At 41.1% G+C, this 19,275-nt stretch overlaps 1 protein-coding gene across 3 annotated transcripts in view; it reads right to left on the bottom strand.

The window, feature by feature from the left end:
• Positions 1-19,275, bottom strand: part of LOC124293868 (netrin-A-like) — a 135,735-nt gene that overhangs the window by 29,237 nt on the left and 87,223 nt on the right. For 2 of the 3 annotated variants that reach the window (XM_046736583.1, XM_046736585.1), the window contains exon 3: positions 968-1,117. The exons of the other annotated variant lie outside the window; for it this stretch is intronic. In XM_046736583.1, coding sequence (XP_046592539.1) covers positions 968-1,117 — 150 coding nt within the window. The remainder of the gene's footprint in view (positions 1-967; positions 1,118-19,275) is intronic. 3 annotated transcript variants of the gene reach the window in all.

The raw sequence follows: 19,275 nt of genomic DNA, 5'->3' as shown, positions 1-19,275 counted from the left end.
CACTTTACACAAAGTGCAACAGTTAAGAAACCGAGTTCGTCGAGTGTGCCATTCTTGAAAATTCACGCCTATAAAACTTTCTACGCGAAATAGTTTTAAAAAAAAATTATTTTTCCCGATAAGATAAATTTAAAAAAATCTTTCGCGAATTCTATTTTCTGTAAAATTTTGAACTATTATACATAGGTACATTCCAAAATTAGCGATAAATCTTCTTCGTATCGTACAAACTTTTCTCGGCGGATTTTGAAATAAAAAACTATCGTTGATCGGTTGTAATAAAAACAAGTTAACGAACCTCCTTTAAACCAAGATATCGTTAAAATTTTTTTCAAGTTCAGTTAATAAACTAAACAACTCAGAAAACTCGACTAAACCAATCTTTGCAGCGAATTTGACTTCTCCGTATAAATATATCGCCAAAAAAAAATTGCAGTCATTTGCGATTAAAGCTTACGCACGATGAGAAACGTCCCAAATAAATCTTCGAAAAATATTCCTAACTTTTAAATCGCTTGAACATTATAAAGTTCAAAATTTGTTTCATCAAATTCTAAAGTTCCAGGGTTCCATACGAACAGTTGTAATTTTCTTGAACCCTCCACTAAAGAAAACAAGAAAAAAAAAAGAAAGAAATAAATAAAGTTAGACTCGACAGCGGCTAGGAATCGCGAAGGGAGAGGAATACATCCAGCAACTGGACGAGAACGATATGCACGATCCTCTCGGATGAAATCTAGGATATCGCTGAGACGTTGCCGAGGGCGAATGTCGAGGCAATAATACTTTGTTCCCGGGTGTCTTCAGGGTGGTAATGCATCAGCTGCAGCGAACTGCCGGTTTTATTATCGCGCCGCGGAAACCGGCGCCGCAAAGTTGCATGAGGTCAGGATAAGGATGGCTTTGCCGGACGATCCTCTCTCTCCTCTCTCTCCTCTCTCTCTCTCATCTCTCGGTCTGAACTTACTTATGCACGGCGCAATGTGGGATCTGCTCTGCTGGTAGCCCCTGGCGCATCTGTTGCACGTTATTCCAGTTACTCCGTCTTTGCAGGGGCACTGGCCGGTGCTCTGGTTGCACGTCTTGCCCGAGGCACCTATGGGGTGGCAGTCGCACGCTGAAACACACCATGCGCAAACAACGGGGTTAGTATTTCTCGGATTAACGTTATTTCGCATAAAGGGTTTTAAATGCGTACGAAGATAGGGGGGAATTGTTTATGGCGGGGTGAAAAACCACTCCGAGACACGAAAACTGAAAGGGAAAGCGAGAGAAAGGGTGAATTCGAATGGAACACGAAAAACTCCCCGCCATTCTCATTGGAAATCACCAAACTTGTTTCTTTTTCTTTTTCCTTTGAGGCTGGTGCATAATTTGACTGATTCTGAATCTCATCGAGTTTCACATGGGGATGGAGGAGAAAATTTACTAAATCTTGGAGAATAATTTCGCGTTATAATTTATGGACAGTTTCTTAATTTGCAAAAATATAGCAAATTTCGGGTACAACGATTTCTATTTTTCAAAATACATAATTAATCGGAGTTGCAGGCTAGGCCGCTATTTTGTACTAAATTAGTTAAACAGAGCTAAAATCAATGAAACAATTTTTGTCCGAATCTGGTAATTCATCTATTTCTCTGGTTATTGTTGTTATACATAATTCACTTTTCTCACTCTCACCTAGTCAGTAACGAGGTAGTAAGAACCACTAAAATTGAGATTTATCGGAATTCCTTGATTCATTATCGGAATATTGTAAAAGAAAAACTGATCAGAGATGATTATTTATTAAACCAGCAATTAATTTAGAGTTATTAGTTTTAATTCGTTATTTTTCGACATCTTATTTTCCGAATGCAGAACTGCGTAAAGTTAGAATAATGCTATTGTATGTCTATACAAAGTTTAAACAAGAAAAGTGTTCAACGTTGGAATCCAGTTGAATTTTGATAAACATTTGAAAGCCACGAATGTGAACTTGTAGTTCACTTTCTGAACTATGCGCATCCATCGTTCTTTTTTAATTTTTTTGTATGGTTTAATTATCAATCTTTTTACTAAATCACGTGGATGAGGTTTTCTCAATTTTTTTTTCCAACCTTTGAAAAACAATAAATGAACCGGTACATTGCAAACAAAAGTTTCAATTACTTGAACATACTTTAATGGAAAAGTTTCATTTTCAATTTCTCAATCGTAAAACGTCCTAAGCACATTGTGTAAATAAATGTGCAGTAATACATTTTCGGCGACGCATCCAGTTCATTAACCGCACTGTAAACTGCATTGTGCATCACATAGCGATATTGTAACAGGGTTTGATTAAAATTACGAGGCAGCAATGAGCTGGTATGTATTTAATTACACGTTCGTCCCAGCTGCAGAGTAATTCGAGGTGCGGCGCAGGGAATTTCACGCCACGAGTTGAAATAGTGTCAAAGTTGATTAAACATTAATTAGCCAGAGCGGGGTAACGCAAATCGCTAAAAATATCCAGTTTTATACCGTATATAGCGCTAAAATTGTTCAAATTTTCTCTTTTTGAGATTACGGCTAAGAAAAGGCGGGGGAAATAAAATCGTGATAAAGACTCGTTGCCTAAGAGACTGGCAGGATCGAGACGAACTTTCGTGCACGTTTAGTTTGGTTACCGGTTTCTCCGTAGCGAAGAAAATTGTTCGTGGTATAATTTTTTGACGGGCCGTGGGACGCGGCGTTGATCCGAGCTAAGGTACTGCAGCTACCAGAATTTCAGATAAAAACCGGATGCTCCTCGGATCGAGGGCCTTAAAAATTCAACAAGGCAGCCTCGACGAGGAACTCGACTTCAAATGAAAATAAGTTGCCGTTTCAACACCAACCGACGAATTTTCTAAACCGAAAAAGATGGAGATTTTTCTTTTCAAAAATTACTTACAACATTATAGAAACGAAAATTATTTCATCGTCTGGAAATTAATTCGCTCCAAACGTTTGATTTAGATGATTCGAGTCTTTTTGCTTGGCATTTAAATCGAAAAATAGAAAGAATAAAAAAAAACAAAACCAACGCGATTATTGATTTTTCGCGAAGATTTGAGGAAGGGTAAAAAATAGAGAACAGATTTTCTTGGGAAATTGAGTATTCGTAGACCAGTTTTTCTTTACGTTTCTCCAGCTTTGTGAGAATATAATTGATAAATTTTTCTGCCAATTTATTTCAAGGTATTCAAGTTTCAATACACATGTTTCACTCTGAACGCGGTAAGAACCTGAGCATAAAGTCGAGCGTATCACGAAGCGTTGCATTCCAATCTTATCCTAATTCTATGCACCTAAGAAACGGCCTCGTTGGTAAAAGTATTATAGCTTAAGGCGGCGTTCACACGACCTTTCGTGCATCAGAAGCGAGAGTGTTTATGAAAGAAAAGAGTAGAAGAAGAGTAAAAACAGAATTACAAAAAAAAAAGAAACAAGGCGAAAGCATGAGTTTTTGTAAAAAATTCAGTCGTATCTTCGATCCGGAGTGAATAACTTACAATTTGAATACAAAGGAAAAGGTCTCGATGTACAATTTCATCAAAACTATGAAAAAGCGAAGAAATCAGAAATTATGAAAAAAAAAGTAGACTTCTCGTGAAATTATGTGGATTTAGCTGGAGGTGTACAATAATTCATTTTTTGGACTGGCGCGAGAAATCGAAACAAAATCAACGACAAACGAAAAATGACACACACACACACACACGCAACAATAAAAGAAAAAGAAACATCCTGTGTAAAGAAAGCTAAGGGGAGGAAAAATAAACTCAGTATATCGTATAATGTTATACATAAATGCTTCACCGAAATGTTGGGCCACGGAGCGTTGCCTCGCCGGAATATATAATGTATATAATAAGAGGCGAGGAGGTGCGTGGGTTTTCAGTCTTGATTGGCTCTTGGTGTATCAATGAAATTAGTATGGACTACCTTGTAGTTTACGTCCACCCACCCGTTTGGGGTGTGATGAATTACTTTCTACCGCGAGGCCGGAGTAAGCGGATGAACGGTATGAAGCCGGCGCCGACTCGATTTTCTCATAAATCTCGCGCCAAAACTGCAGGCACTGTTTAAAAGAAATAGCAAGGCCACATTGCAGGGGAATTACGATTCGTCAAAGTTCTTCGTTTGATTTTTAAACCTGACATATCTGAAACAACGTCTTGAAATAAATTTAGAAAAATTTTAATCGTGCCGTATTTTCGGTGAAAAGTCATTTAAAATATCGTCAAAACTGTTAATTCTTCGAACGTTTGTAGATCTACAATTTGAAAACTAGAAATTCTGTATACTATATTATTCGCCAAATTTTTATCCCGAGGCGAATTCGAGGCAGAATTAATGATCGTTTCAAAATTCACTCTGTAACCGGAATTATGCGTTGTTTGTTTTTTTTTTTTTTTTTTCAGTGGAATACGAAAGATTTGGTTTTCTTTAACACGGTCTTACGGATGTCGCGCGAAAAGAGTTCAAAGAACGAAACGACTCTAAAAAAATATAGTTATAAAAAATTAACAGAGACGACGGATTTGCGCAGCGACGCGAGATGAGTCGACGTTTAAATCGAGGAACGATAAGCGAGCGTGTTTTGCATGGGGCGATGACACAGCTTCGTAAGATCGGTTTAATCCCCAAGCGAGATGTCGCGGCTCTTGCGGTGGACCGGATCGACGCAAGAGACGAAAGAGAGGTGAAAAGAAAAGAAAAAAATTAAGACCGACTTGATCCCGGACGGAAATCAGGTTGTCACGCGTCCCGGATCGAGTCACGTACGGACCAACCGGGCTCTAATCTCCGCCCCGCGTTTGATCTTCTTAAGAGAGACAAAGAAGCAAGAAATAGAAAGAAAGGAAGAGGAGGAGAAAGAGAATTAATAACGCGGAAGATTATGTATCAGGGTGAAATGAAAAAAAACACGAAGCATGGTAACGACTTGTGAAAATTAATCGTTGTTCGGTATCCCGGTTTTATTGGTTTCTACTTTTACCGGTCACAGTCGTCTGTTTCTATCTATTTTCACAGTTTTTTCGGTAACGTAGTTTTCATAGGTATTCTAAGTTTTCAGTTTTCCGGAAGTACCATCGAAAATCGGTACGAATTTTAAAAGCACCGATCGCAAAATAGGCATCAATTTCAAAACTACCGATCAAAAAAATCGTTACGTAGTTATAAAAATATCCGGTAAAATATCTGGATTTAGAATCGAGTCATATGATGTTGGAATCGAGAATTGGTATGAATTCTAAAAACAGTGATGAAAAAATCGGTAAGTGGTTATAAAATCGTACGATAAAAGATCTGTGTTTCGAATCGAATCGTAACGTGATATTGGAACCGATGAGAAAAAGAACACGGATGACTTTAATTACCGATTTTGAGAACTTTGATGGGGATAGAAGACGTGCAGCTGAAGCCTACGACCGAAAACTCCCATAACTCATATTTACGCTGGGTAAAATGAACAGCCGGAGCGTGTCACTTATTGCTAACTAATATAAACATGACTGAGACGCCCACGAGAGTCCGACCTACACACCGGATCGTAAATCAATGGTATTTTACCATTCCTCTTTAACGTTCCGCACCGAGAGGAAAAGACTGCCCGAGTAGCGATTCGCGATCGCCGGCGTGCCATTTTGGCCGTTTATCACAACTCGAGAGCCGTGATTTCACACGGACCACACTGAGAAAAATTTCATTTGTTACAGTAAGTAAAAAAAAAATTGAGTAAAACAGATATAGTTAAAAAAAAGAAACTGTTTAAATATCGTTGGAATTACGAAAAACGAGGTACACGTAACTATTTTGCGCTATTATCGATCCTTTTTTGATAATTGCAACGTAAAATCAGTTTGTGAGGTTTACTCTACTTTTTTAGTTAAACAAGGCTTTAACGTCAATTTATTGTCGCACAAGCATTAAATTTTAAAAAACTATATTTTTGCGATTGTGGCAAAAAATGAAAATAGTCAAGGACCAAGCGGTAACCGGAACTCAAGATTTTTCTCAATGCAGAGACATTCGGAATACGAATGACCGGCGTCACTTCTCGACAAAATTAAACCCTCTTAGGCTTGGTTCTGAAAATCGGCACTGTAATTTTTGGCTTCTTCCGGTAATCTGATGGCTGGCGTCTTCGCATCGGCATCAACGATCGTAAAACAGTTGAACGGAACGCGTCGCTGGCATGCTCGTTATCGCCGGTGAGGTAATTAGTTATTCATGGACATAATAAACCTGATTTACGATCAGCGAATATGAGTTCTTCTTGTATCGTTAACCTCGCGGTGTCCTCTTTGCCCCGACATCGGCTAACGACGTCTTCCAGACGGTTACGTGTTGATCTGTTGTCAATTTTCTCGACGTCGCTCAAACCTCTAAAAATCGTTTTTGCTCGGAAAATTGGTGCGTCTTTGCGATACCAGAACAGGTTTGCAAAATTTGTAACACGGATTTTACAAGACTTTAGAAAAATCAAAATAATTTTCAAACGGTTTCATCGGTTCTTTACGTATTCGAAGATGATTTTTCGAGAATTCTTCACTTCTGGTTTGTCTGCTGAATATTAGCAAATTTCAAGGATATTCAGATTTCAGCAATCGTATATGTGTATGTGTACAGATTTTTATAGCTATATAGAAATAAGCATCAAATTTTCAGCCTTTGAACAATGTCAAAATCACATTATTTCGGATGTAGATACTTTGCAACAGGATTTCGAACGACTTTAAATATCCTCAAGTCTATTTCAAAGATTGTAACAGGTTTAAAAAGAATTCGGATTATTTTTATCTCGTTTTCGCAGAGTTTAGAAGAATTCAAATACCGGTAGATATTCAAATCCTCCTGCAGGTTTGCCAAAATTTCTTGTATATAATTTCAACGAGCATATTATAGACCGGTTCTAAAAATAAGTATTACAATGTTGGAAGAATTTCTGAAAACGAAGCACTTCGCATCACGGCTCTAATAAATTTCTAAAGCATTACGATTACTTTATTTCCAAGTTGAAAGATAAATGATTAATTTCACAGGATTTCCAAAAATTAGGAAAATCACGAAAGTGGTTCACACCTCTCGTAATAAAATAAGGATGCCTCCGTTGTTAGCCGAATAATTTTGATCACCTGTATTCGATCTGCAGCCTCAGCTACTGCACTCTGGGTTTATCGCAAGATGGCAAAAACCGTAGCGAAAGAGAATATGAGGTCTGCTTAACGACGTAGACGCCTGGAGGATTAGAAGAACCTGGCAAAGGTCTTTTTATCCGCGCAGTGGCAAGAGAGCGAGAACCGAGAATCCGAGAATATAACTAGGTATAATATCTCTAGAGGGATGTTTCCTTCGACGCGTAAAGAGGGATGTAAATTTTTTCACGGAAGAAGAAATCATCCCCTCTGCGAATCCCGCCAATTACACAGCATTTTGCTTTCTGCTTTTCGGCCATTTTTTCCTCTTCTCCTTTTTTGTTTTCTTCTTTTTTCCCACCCCACGTTTTTTTACTATGCATCGAGGACAACCCTCCAACAACCGTAAAAATTTCCGCTACTCCTCTTCGGCTCCTTTTTGAAGTCGGATTCTAGCCAGCTGTATTACTCGCGGCGGATATCAGCCAGCAAATCCCCGGCCTTTCATGCAGCGCTGCGCTGTATTGCCAAGATCACAATCGCCATTCAGCTTCGACTCGCGACACGCCAGCCTTTCGACCAGCTCTTGCTTAACGATAAGGAATTCTTTCAATCGTCTTTGTGTTTACTTTCTTTTTCATTTCACGGCACTCCAAACGGTTAGTAGGTTTATATAAGATCTCTGGAATCTTTTGAAATCACCGAAGCCTTTGAAATTGGATGAAATTTTATCGAAATCTTTTAAAAACATTTGAAATCGTACAAAGTATTTCGAAACCATTCGAAATCCTACGATTAATAGTAACTCGAATTTTTTTTTTTACCCACATGTCAAACTGATCAAAGTTATATTACATGCAATCTTTGAACTTTTTTTTTTTTTTTTTTTAATTTGCATTACAATATCGAGAAATCCATCAGAATTATTCAAAATTAATCCAATGAAACGTGGAATTTTTCAATGCGTGTGTTGTGAATCTTTAAGATCCTCTAAAATCACTGGAATTAAGGTTCGAAATTTTGCAAAATCTTACACCACCATCCTCCCTTTAGTTGCAAACAATAGCAAGTCCCTTCAAATTTTCACAATTTTTCAGTCAAGTACTAAGATTCCAATTATGTATTCAAGTACTCGGTATTGTTCCTTAATCACAACACAGAGCAGTGAAATGTGTCGTTAGAATGGAAAAACGTCTCTTATTATACTTGAAAGTTTTGTTTCGAAAGCTCTCCGTGAATGCAAAAAAAATTTTTTTAATTTTATTTTCGGGCAAATAAAAGTTAATTCTGCTTCCTGCCATTGAAACGATCTTTACACCAGTTTTCTTCCTGTCGCAAAGGCTAGGCCACCGATATCAAATACCTTTGAATCTCATGTTTGTATGAAAATAATTGCGAAAATGGGAGAATGAGGTATCATAAATAATGGCCAACGGATGTTGAATTGAATTTCGTATCCTATAAATCGTAGATGATAAATTTTACGAGATTTTTACTCAGGTGAAACATCGAAAAGTGGTACAAGAGTAGATCATTTCTCATTTTCACGATCTGAGAACCTGAATCGCGATTGAATCCGTAAGAGCGTCCGGCTGCCTTTGACCTTTCGCCTTTGAATGGTCTGGCTGAAGCGTGTTTGCAGGTCCTCGCGATAAAGGACATAACTCCTCGCATTAGAAGCCAGTCAACTTCCTGTCCAAAGAGACCAACGTATGTGGTCTCTGATTAATCTCATCGGTTTAAGCGAAGGCACGTGCTGCCCAGTTTTAAACGCGTCAGGACGCGATGATCTATAGGCAAGACTTTGCATGAGACTTGAGACTTAGTGCCACTCTCCTCAGATTATCGAGTGTTGCTGCCTTGCCTTTCCGGACGAGCAGCCCGCGATCGAAAATCAACCTTTGCCGATTGATTTACAGATTTTGCAAGAGACTTTCATTTCCTATGATATAGTGAAAACAAAATTACTGTCTTCGCACCATTTTCTGGCTTCATGCCTGAATTATAATGTCGATACTCTTTGTAGTGACAATCTGTACAGTCATTTTATATACAATTATATATTTTAAACAACCCAAATTTTCGTCCAAATTCCGGAAACTGCGAATTTAATATGAACGACCGAAACTGGAAACTGGAAGATTCAATTTTATGTTTCACATTACCTAATGAATCCAAAAATATGAGATGAAATTGACGGGTTGACTTTGGGCAAAGGAATCCCGCCTCAATTATACAGTTAATTAAGCTTTGATGCTCGCTGATTTATGGCATTTAAGAAAACGATACAGCAATGATAGAAGATTAATAATAATCGATCGTTCTGCGTTGAGGTTCGTGAATTTGAAAATATTTTTTACGTCGAGAAAAAATTGTTTCAGCGAACTATAGGTTTAACGTTTTAAGCAAGGAATATATGTAAGAGGATCGTTGACCCTGGTTTTTTGAACGACCGATCAAGCTTACTGGCGCCGGGACCAAGAGTCAAAGAAGCACTGAGGAGGTGAATAAAAAGGCGAGAAAGAAACGGAGAACGGAGTAACTGCAGTGTCCTCGAGTGTTTTCATGGGTCTGAGATAATCTCGAAGAGGAGCCGGCTGGGATCGGGGCGTAGGCCATAAATCGGAGGCTCACCAAAACTCTCCTCTCTCTCTTTCTCTTTCTCTCTGTCCCTTTTAAAGCACAAGGTACGAAATCGTAAACGTCGGATTGCCGGACGCAGACCGGCAGTCGCCTTAAGCTGATTAAAACTGAGAAATCTCTCTTCAATTGGTCCAAGAGTTCGAATTGAGCAGCAGCCGAAACAGGCCGGCATGACTTCTTGTTCTGTCCCCGGTTAATTCACGGCTGCAAATTCACTCCGAACCACAGGTGAAATAAAATCGCGATTTGTATTCCACTCGCAGAAGCGATATTCGCCCACGTTCACCGTCCCGTCGCCGATATCTTTAACTTCTAAGCGGCTGTCCGCCCAGGCACCAACCCGTTCAACAGATAACGGAAAATCGACGAGTCCGTATCGTCGATCTCCATATCGAATGTCCGGTAATAGAGATCGGCACGTTGCTCTTCGTTCCAGTCTTACGTTTCACCCTGGAGGATTATTTTTTACTATCAATGGACGCGCAAACTTCGTCTTTGATGCGATTTTCGTGGTAGAGTGATCAATCGGTTGATTAATTGACCGTTGGAACACGATCGACAAGAGTTGTAGAAAACAACCGCTTGAAAGACTGCAAACACCAATTTACATGAAAAAAAAAAGATCTGACCAAATCTAGAATCTGGAATCGATAGCGAAATGATTTTTCGATCGGTAGATTATTCGCATCATTGGAAAAAATTATTTACGAAAGACAGAGTGATGGACCATTTGAAATTTCTGATAGATCAATTTACAGAATAGCTGTAATTTCGACCAATTTTTACACCAGGCACGATTGATCGGAGTATCGCTTTTAGTTCCAGCGCTGCATTTTTCTCCAGGAGTCTATTTTTTGTGCTTTGTTAACGCATTTGTAGCCAGCGACGCGTTCGATTTGTTCTAAGAATTGATAAACTTCGTCTTTATCGCTCAACTTTCGTGGCACGGTTATCGACTGATCAATTGATCGTTAAAATCTAACCTAAGCTATCCTCACTTGAAAGCGATCGACGAGCGTTGTGTAGGATATTGGATTGATTGATTGGAAGCTGCTTGCATCAAAATACCGATCATTAGAAAGCAGCGATCCGATCGAATCTGGAAGTAAGCGATTGTAAATCGGTTTTCCGGTGAGATAATCACTTGAATGATCAAAAAAAATGTCGATGAAAGTACAGAGCAATCGATCATTCTAAACTTGTGATAAATCGTTGGGCCGCAAAGCTCTAATTTTTACTGATTTCTTAAGTTAGACGACAGAATCAAACTCGTTTGCTGTATAACGTAAATTCAGTAAGAACAAAAGATTCCGAAAAACCATGAATTGTATTAAAATTTTCAATCCGCAATGAAGCTCGTGAACCGGTATAGGAAAAATTTTACCAAAATTGTGAGAACTTTGATCACTTCTAGTCACAAAACTACGATCATAGAACCTTTAAAAACATTGTCTAAATTTACGTCTATTCACTCGGAAAATTTTTAATAGCGAGTAGAATAATGGTCACCGATTTGAGTGCTCGTAAAATTAACTGTCACAAATTTAGTGTCGAGGAATGAAAAAGAAACCACTTAACCCGTGCCAATTCCCCAAAGCTCAACAAACCTTCGAATTCTCGGCGCTACGATTCTCGACTCTCTCTCTCTCTCTCTCTCTCTCTCTCTCTCTCTCTCTCTCTCTCTCTCTCTCTCTCTCTCTCTGAGTTTTCAAAATTCTTTGGTAAATCTTGGAAGAATGTGATGACGGCGAGGCTGTTGAGTGCCTGCGTTTCGATTTGACCCGGGGAAACTGCGAGGGGGTAAAATTACAGGAGCACGTAGCTCGCGTCTGGCTGTTATGTTGAGTTGAACACATCGCGGTCTGTTCTAATGGAATAGTTTCTCAACAGGGTGAACAAATTTGAACCAAGAGAGAACGGTTTGCGGGGGCGAATTACTATCCCCGTTACGGCGTGGCGCCGCGACGCGATGCGATGCTCCCTTCCTTGCCTTGGACAACCGCAGGCTAGGCACAAAGTTAACCAAAGTGCTCACGCTGCGCGACGTGTACATGCCAAGGCTATAATTCCTGCCCTCGTATGTACGTCCAATTTCCAGATTGTGCTGCAGAAGCAGAAGCACAACCAGCAGCGACGGCAGCAGCTCTGCTCAAGCAGTAAAACCAGCCGAACGAACACCGAACGTCTATCTCAAAGTTTGCCAGGATGGTTTCAAATCCTAGTTAAAGAATTTGCCAAGTCGCTGATTAATTATCTTTTGTTAATTTCACCGCGAGATAATTACACATAGAGTATTTATCGACGCACTGTGAAAGGATTTATTAAAGTTACCAAATATGGTATTGAGAAATATGATTTCATGCAATAGAAGTGTGGACGGAACAATACTTTGTGTTGTCTAGTGATTTGATCAAATTTGAAAATCGATTTTTCGTTCTTGAATTAGTTGAAGAAAAAAATCTGTTACGTTAGTTCTATTTCACTCTACGATTATTTGTTCCATTTGAAAGAATATCATTAACAATTTCACTGGCGATTCTATCGTTTTTCCAACGTGTTCGTAGCGTCGAATATTTCATACTGTGGGATTCCACTGATATCGATGATGATTTTGATCATCAAACAACAATGTCGAATTGACTATTAGAAAAAAATCTGTTTCACTGACTTCGTAAAGAACAATTTTTTCACAAATTAGGCTGTTGTGAAGTGAGATCGAACGAACCTACTAGATATATTTAATAGTATCAAATCGACTTTAAATAAAAAAATCGTTATCCAAACTATTGTAATTTTATGATTGTGGTTCCATATATTTTTAGAGAAATAATTATAGCTTATGGATACAATAATTTAATGAATACTGGATGTAAGAGTATCCCATAATCAAAATACCAACAAGCATTGATTTCCCAGCGAACAAACCATTTGAATTTTACGCCAGGCTGAAAAAATTGATCCCAGGAAAAAATGTTGGATCAACGAATTTCCCCCGAAAACGGTCGGGTTTTCCTTGATAAGAAATCTGAAGGACACTGTTAGATGGGTATCCTGATCCAACTAGTCGAGACTGTCCAAAAAGAGTTCAAACCCGAGAGTCCACGTTCCTTTCGGGCGATTTACTCTAATCGAAAAAAGTCCCAGAGATAAGAAGCGGATGGCTGATCGAAACGCAACTCGAAATCCTCGTCGTTCCTTTCCTCGGCATGTTAACTGAATTAGGAGTAACAAAAGCCTCGGCGGGTGGCAGGCACAGCAGTTAATTAACGTTTCGCGCGTGCGGAATTTACCGGCTCCTCCTCCTTCTTGCTTCTTCTTGTTCTAACTCTTATTCGGCCAGCTTCTCTTCTCCACGCACACAATAACAGCGAGAGAGAGATGGGAGAAGTGGAAGGCCGAACAATGCGAAGGGCGGCTATCCGCCCTTGAGAGCTTCTCTTATTTCATGGAAATTACCAATTAAATCGGGAATAATTATTATTATCTCCGGGATTTAGCCAGCGGCGGGTAATTTATTTATCAGATTATCAGCCGGCTGATTTCCCTCGGGCTCCGGCCCCGCAGCCAACGCTTCCAGGTATATCCAATGAAGCCGGAACAGTTCCCCCTGCAGCTTTTCGATGCAAGCCCGCGGATCGAATGTGGCTTTTCCGCATCCCAGCGTGATTATCAGAGCCAATAAGGGTGCAGTTGAATCAGGGAAAAGAACCACTCTGACCCCTTTCTTTTCTCTCTCTTTCTGCGAATTGCGCAAGTGTCAACCGATGCTTGAGTTTCTGCTGCAAGTGTAGAAAAGCCCAGGGTGTGCAGTAACGGAGAGTCTCCGCAATATGATTTTCCTCTCAGCCATTTCCCGCTGATAGAATTCGTCCAATCTCACCCTCGTCTTAGAAACTCTTTTATTATCCCGGGGTCACAAGGTCGATGGTCTCAGCTCGTTGGGCGAACTTTCTATGAGTCTGTTTCCTTGCCAAATGCAATGCAGTTTATTCGTTGCATCGATTATGATCGGTTATGGAACGAGCCTGCGATCTCGTTGATTGGAGAAGATTTGTTCAGAGGGGGTTGAAACTTTGTAGAAGATATCGGGGCGGGCAAATTCTGGGTTCGTAAACCGTGCAGCGAATTCTTCGAAATTTCTGGGAAACCCGGGGGTGGGAAAGACGCGGAGTTGGATTCCGGACACGTAGGAGAGCGCTGATATATTCCAATCACGGAGAAAGACGGCACGCGGCTTTTGGTAATCAGCCCGTTCAGTCCCTTCGCGAACCCAGAGAAACGGCTTATGGCGTTTCTCGCGCTTTTCGCACCGTGTTAGAGAAAAAGAAGAAGACGAAAAAGAAAAAGAAGAAGAAGAAAAGCACACGGAAGGAAGAAGCCCCCGTAGCGACAAATTTGTATTCATAACTTCAACTCCACGTCAGCAAATTGTTTTTCCTTAGTTATACAGGCAGGTTACGCGTTACCGATTCACCGATTGTGGAGCAAATGGCAGCCAGTCTATCATTTGATCATGGTCGCAGTTCTGCTCGAGAAACGAAGGAAACTATCAAAACTTTTGCTCCAGGGAAAACAGAGATTGGTTCATTCGGTTCTGCTAGTTTTGTATTATACGGTGTAGCAATCAGTTGAGATCAATTCACGGGTGTTCGAATCACTTTACATCACTTGACATGTTTCCAACTTGCTCAGCAAACATTTGACACGACTATTCGCTACTTGGATAAGGTTCCACAGCGCTTGACTTATGTAGATTCTACGTAGCTTCTGGATGATCAATTATGATGCGACATGGTTTTGAATGACTTTAAAATCATCTTACACCGATAATTATGACGTTGCATCATCTCAACATTATAGAAAAACAATAGAGAAGACTTTGAAATAGTTCAGCATCATTCGAGACAAGTTAACATTACTGTGAATCGACCGCGTATCATTGACAACGAGACTTTAAAGTGATTCCACATCCTTGACACGAGTATAAAATGATCATAGGTCACTTGGCAAGAGTTTCAAAGGATTTTGAATGAATTCCCGGGCATTCAAGCCTTGAGAAAGTTGTGCCGGCTGGTAGGCTTTGTGCAAACAGAGACGTATACGTATCTGCTTATAAATCTGGGAGGGCAATCTACCGTCTGTACAACGGCTGAAATTACACGGTCAAAGGCACGGAATGTGTACCAACATACGGAGGGTACGTATAATAAGGAAGGTGGTTATAGAAGGAGACGAAGAGGAGAGGAGACGACGGTGCGTTACACAGTGGCGAGAGAGATCCGGGACCCAAGATTAACGAACAATTCGAGATAACGCCCGGTAAATTAAACTCTGTGTGAATTCGCGGAAAGTTTAACAACCGTGCCAACCAGCCAGCTCATCGTTTGCGCGGAAATAAGCGGCCCGACGCGGCGTGTCGTCATATTATACATGAATGCACCGCGGACTGAGATAAGCAGTTGTGAACCGAGGGTCACCACCTCTCCTTCATCCAACGGGCATTACAGTCACTCGGGTTTACGACGCCGTTACCTTGCGATAACACCCTGTAGTCCGACCAAATGCTCGAGTTTCGTGACCTTTCTTCCGGTTCTCAGCACCCATTTTCCCGAGTCATGTATATCACCGCCAAGCCATCAGATCTTGGTCTTACCATCCGCTGCTGCAGTGCTTTTCGCACCGTAATAAGGTTTTGAAACACTTCCAAATCATTATGTTACATTACTCCGAATTTCCATGACTGAAGTTTGTGACAAAAGGGTGAAAAGATGCACGTGACTGCAGCTGGCTCGGTTCAACTGGAATGGTCTATTCAGAGACCGGCACTTCGGTGTACCCAATATACCGAGTTATATAGTAGCGACGTGAACGGGAGAGTTATGGGAGATAAAAACAGCCCCGTCACTGCCACAGACGCGTAGAAACGTTCCCCAGGTTCAAAGGTCACGTAATTGTTCCAACCGTGCGAAGCTCACCAAGCATGTATCGGTACGAGGAGTCGGTTCAGGGCGTAGTTCTCCTCTGGGCCATGAACTGCTCCACCCCGAAATTGCCGTGGCAATAGTCCTACACGAAAGAAAGAGAGAGAGAGAGAGAGAGAGAGAGAGAGGATAGACGGAATAAGCCAAGCATAGGAATCTACGATGCATTACGAATGACGATTTGATGATTCACTGTCTAGCTGCGTCAATCGGATTCACAGGTATTCAACAACCTTCGTTTCCGCGCGTGTCGTACAATTGAATAGAAGAAAACGGTTACAACATTGAAACACCATTTGAAACGGGAATAAGAGGTGAAACACAGCGACACTTAGGCCATGTACGTACCCATAGGAACACGACATTAACCGATTAATGGCCCTGTTTGACCTCGGCTCAGCGGAGCGTGGACATCGGTCAAAGGCGATCTGAGCTCCGCGGGTGCGCAGGAAAACATTAATAATCATTTCTGGAGGATACGGATCCGAAGGGTGGAACCGGCCAATTACCCGGACACGACGCTGTGCGGGGGGATGGAAGCCCAGCCGATAACCCGCGAAATATCGTGGAAACGGTTTGGGTTGCAGGTACGTATTGAAAAGACGCGATCGATGCAAACCGCCAAAAATCAATTTGACAAACGCGACGCAGCGTCGAAGGCTTCGCCCTCCACCGACCACCATTTGAATTACAATATTCTGCCACAGGTGGCTCGCCCCTGCGTGACAAAACCTGTTTGGGTTCCTGAGTTTGGGGACTTGTCTAATCCACGAACATACCCGCGTTGAAATTCGGATCAAGTTACGCTTTATTATTGTAATTTTAAGGTTTGCCACGGCTGAAGGTAAAGAGATGATGAGAGACTCACTAGCCAAAGGTAAAAGTTCTTCGATCGACTCGACACTTCGTACTCGTCGGTTTTCGAAGTCGCTATTTCAAAACCTGACGCTAAAATAGTGAAGTGCAATATGGCGGAGCAGTTACCGATCACGAAAACCTTGATTTTTTTTTCCCGTCTTCCCGGATGTGCCTTTTTGAATAGATAATCCGACTTCGAAGGCATTTTGATATCGCAATCGGTATATAAGTAGGCTGTCAGGAGTATTCCCAAAGTTGAAGCTCGTCCTTAAAATGTCACGTTAGCGGCGAAGTGAAGTAAGGAGCACTTCAGTATCTCTGCAGTGAGTAAATAAACTTTTCTGACGCCCCGTAACGTTACCGGTCACACTTGCTGCAGTAGTCGAGTGTGAGCAGCTCGTTTATGGATTTTCGAGAAGTCGAGTGAAAGAAAAAAATTAATATTCCACATATAGTCGTCAGGCCGACGGTTTATTTTTCCTTGTTTTCTCGTTTCGTTATAACGCTAACGGGGAGAATTAGAGAGGAGGCTAGAAATTGTACGAGCCTACCTTTCCTCTCTCTTTCCTACCGTTTCGGTCCCAGTCAATTACACCCGGGACTTTAACAGCTGGCATTTAAGCGGCAATTAATTAGGCACGAATTCTACCCCCGGAAAACGATACTCCATAGGCAATCGGCGCCTGGACAGACGCTTGGTCGGATAATTAGAACCTTATTTTCCCGTTATCGAAGAGTTCGGGCAATTGCCGAAGCAGCTAGAGTAAGATGTTCGAATACTTATTGTGCTGCGGGAGTCACTCGGAAGAAGGTTAAAAAGAAGGAACAAAGTTCACAAAGCGAAAAAAAAATCGAAAATTTTTCAACCCCTGTCAATAAATATCTTGTTTCACCAGAGAAAACCGAGAGTGCATCGTGGATGGGAAAAGAGCGAGAAAAGAAGTGAAAGAAACTTGGACAAGAAGCTCATCAATTCGGTGGAATGGAAGCTACAGGACAGACGATAGAGCAGACGTTGCGGGTGAGTATATATCAGGGACTCTAGCCAAGAAGTAAATTTCCCCCCCTCGAATTCAGTCGGTGAAAGTTTTAACCCCTGGACTTATACTCGAGGTAGGTTAGTCGCGGTATGGCTGTAGTTCCGATTCCAACTTTCGCGATCGTTCTCTTCTCCGGCTTGCGAATTTCCACGTGCCGTATTTTTCGGAAGTGGCAAAAAGGAAAACACCGAAACGCCGAGTGATGGGGCGGAGAGGTGGAGAGGAAAATAAACGCGGGCAAAGACCCCGAGGTTCAACTTACACCAGCGTATAAATTTCGACTAAGATTACGACATCCTGTTACATTAATAATTTCAGGAAATTATGAATCCAGAATAATTACCGACCTGACCTTCCATGAATTTCTGCAACTTTCACACGGTCGCAATGTAGTTTTAAATCACTAGACGTAACTTTGAACCGCTTAATATGAACCCCACGGGATCATGTGACATTTTTCGAATGGCACGGAACCTTACCGATGCGATAAAAAAGAAAATTTACGTGACTTTGTATGGCTAAAGTAACATGAAAATAACACTGAATGCATTCGCGTGATCTGAACACAATCGCACATCACTCGATGTGATTGGGGCACAATTTGAAAGCGATCAACCATTACGTAAAACATTCACAAACATAATCTTATCATATAACTTGACACACAGTTTCAGTCACTCCGCCACTACTGCACTACCACTTGATATAAATGTTGATACAACTGGAAAGGAAAACAAACAAGAGAATCTTCTGAACTTTGACCTCACTAAAAAAAAGAAGCAAATACGACCGATCGATCACGGAGACGGCTCTAAAAATACCAGTGGAACGAATGGTCGAAACTACTCGAAAAGTGCAAAGTCGTTGCGCTCTGTTAGGAAACGTTCCCTGAACACTCTTCTAGGATGTTTCGAGACCGGAATGGAGAGAGCGTAATCCGCGGTGGCAATAACTCCGGGACACTTATAATAGGGTCGGACACTTTGCTTCGCCACGGAAGTGGCATCCCTGGGGTATCATCGTCGACGAACGTGGATAGAACGAGATAAAAACCGGCAAGGGGGAGAGGGAGGATCGTTCCCAAGGGAGGCGTTACGATTCCGAACCAATTTTGGCACCCCGTTGTCGCTTGGGAACGATCCTCTAGTGGTATACCGAATTGCCACCGAGCTTCGGGACGCAGGCCACGCTCCTGGCTACACCGAGTATCGACTTCCTGAAGACCCGATTACTTCTTCCCGAGATCTGCAACTGAGCAGCTCGAGCTACTACGCATCATTTGACGCCTTAAACACATTTCTGGTCACATGAAAACAGACTGACTCGTAAATTTTTACCGAAAATTCCACGTGTGGTTTTGGGTGAGAAGTAACTTCTGTTAATTTTCGTTTTGTATTTTCTAGAACGAAACAATAAAATTTTTACAATACATCGGTCTCTGTTATCTTCATGCAAATGTGGACGCGGTTATTTCTGAAACGATATTCGATTGAAGTTTGGGATTTTTATGGTGTGTTTGGGTAATGTCCAAGATGAGAGCCTCAAATTTTCCCCCGAACCCGATTTCCAGTTACTTATTTTGAAAATAGAAAAAAGTTTTAG

The sequence above is a fragment of the Neodiprion lecontei genome, chromosome 4, assembly GCF_021901455.1.
Source record: "Neodiprion lecontei isolate iyNeoLeco1 chromosome 4, iyNeoLeco1.1, whole genome shotgun sequence".
Lineage (NCBI taxonomy): Eukaryota > Metazoa > Arthropoda > Insecta > Hymenoptera > Diprionidae > Neodiprion > Neodiprion lecontei.
The sequence above is the reverse complement of the archived record's forward strand: the minus strand, read 5'-3'. Positions and strand labels throughout refer to the sequence as shown.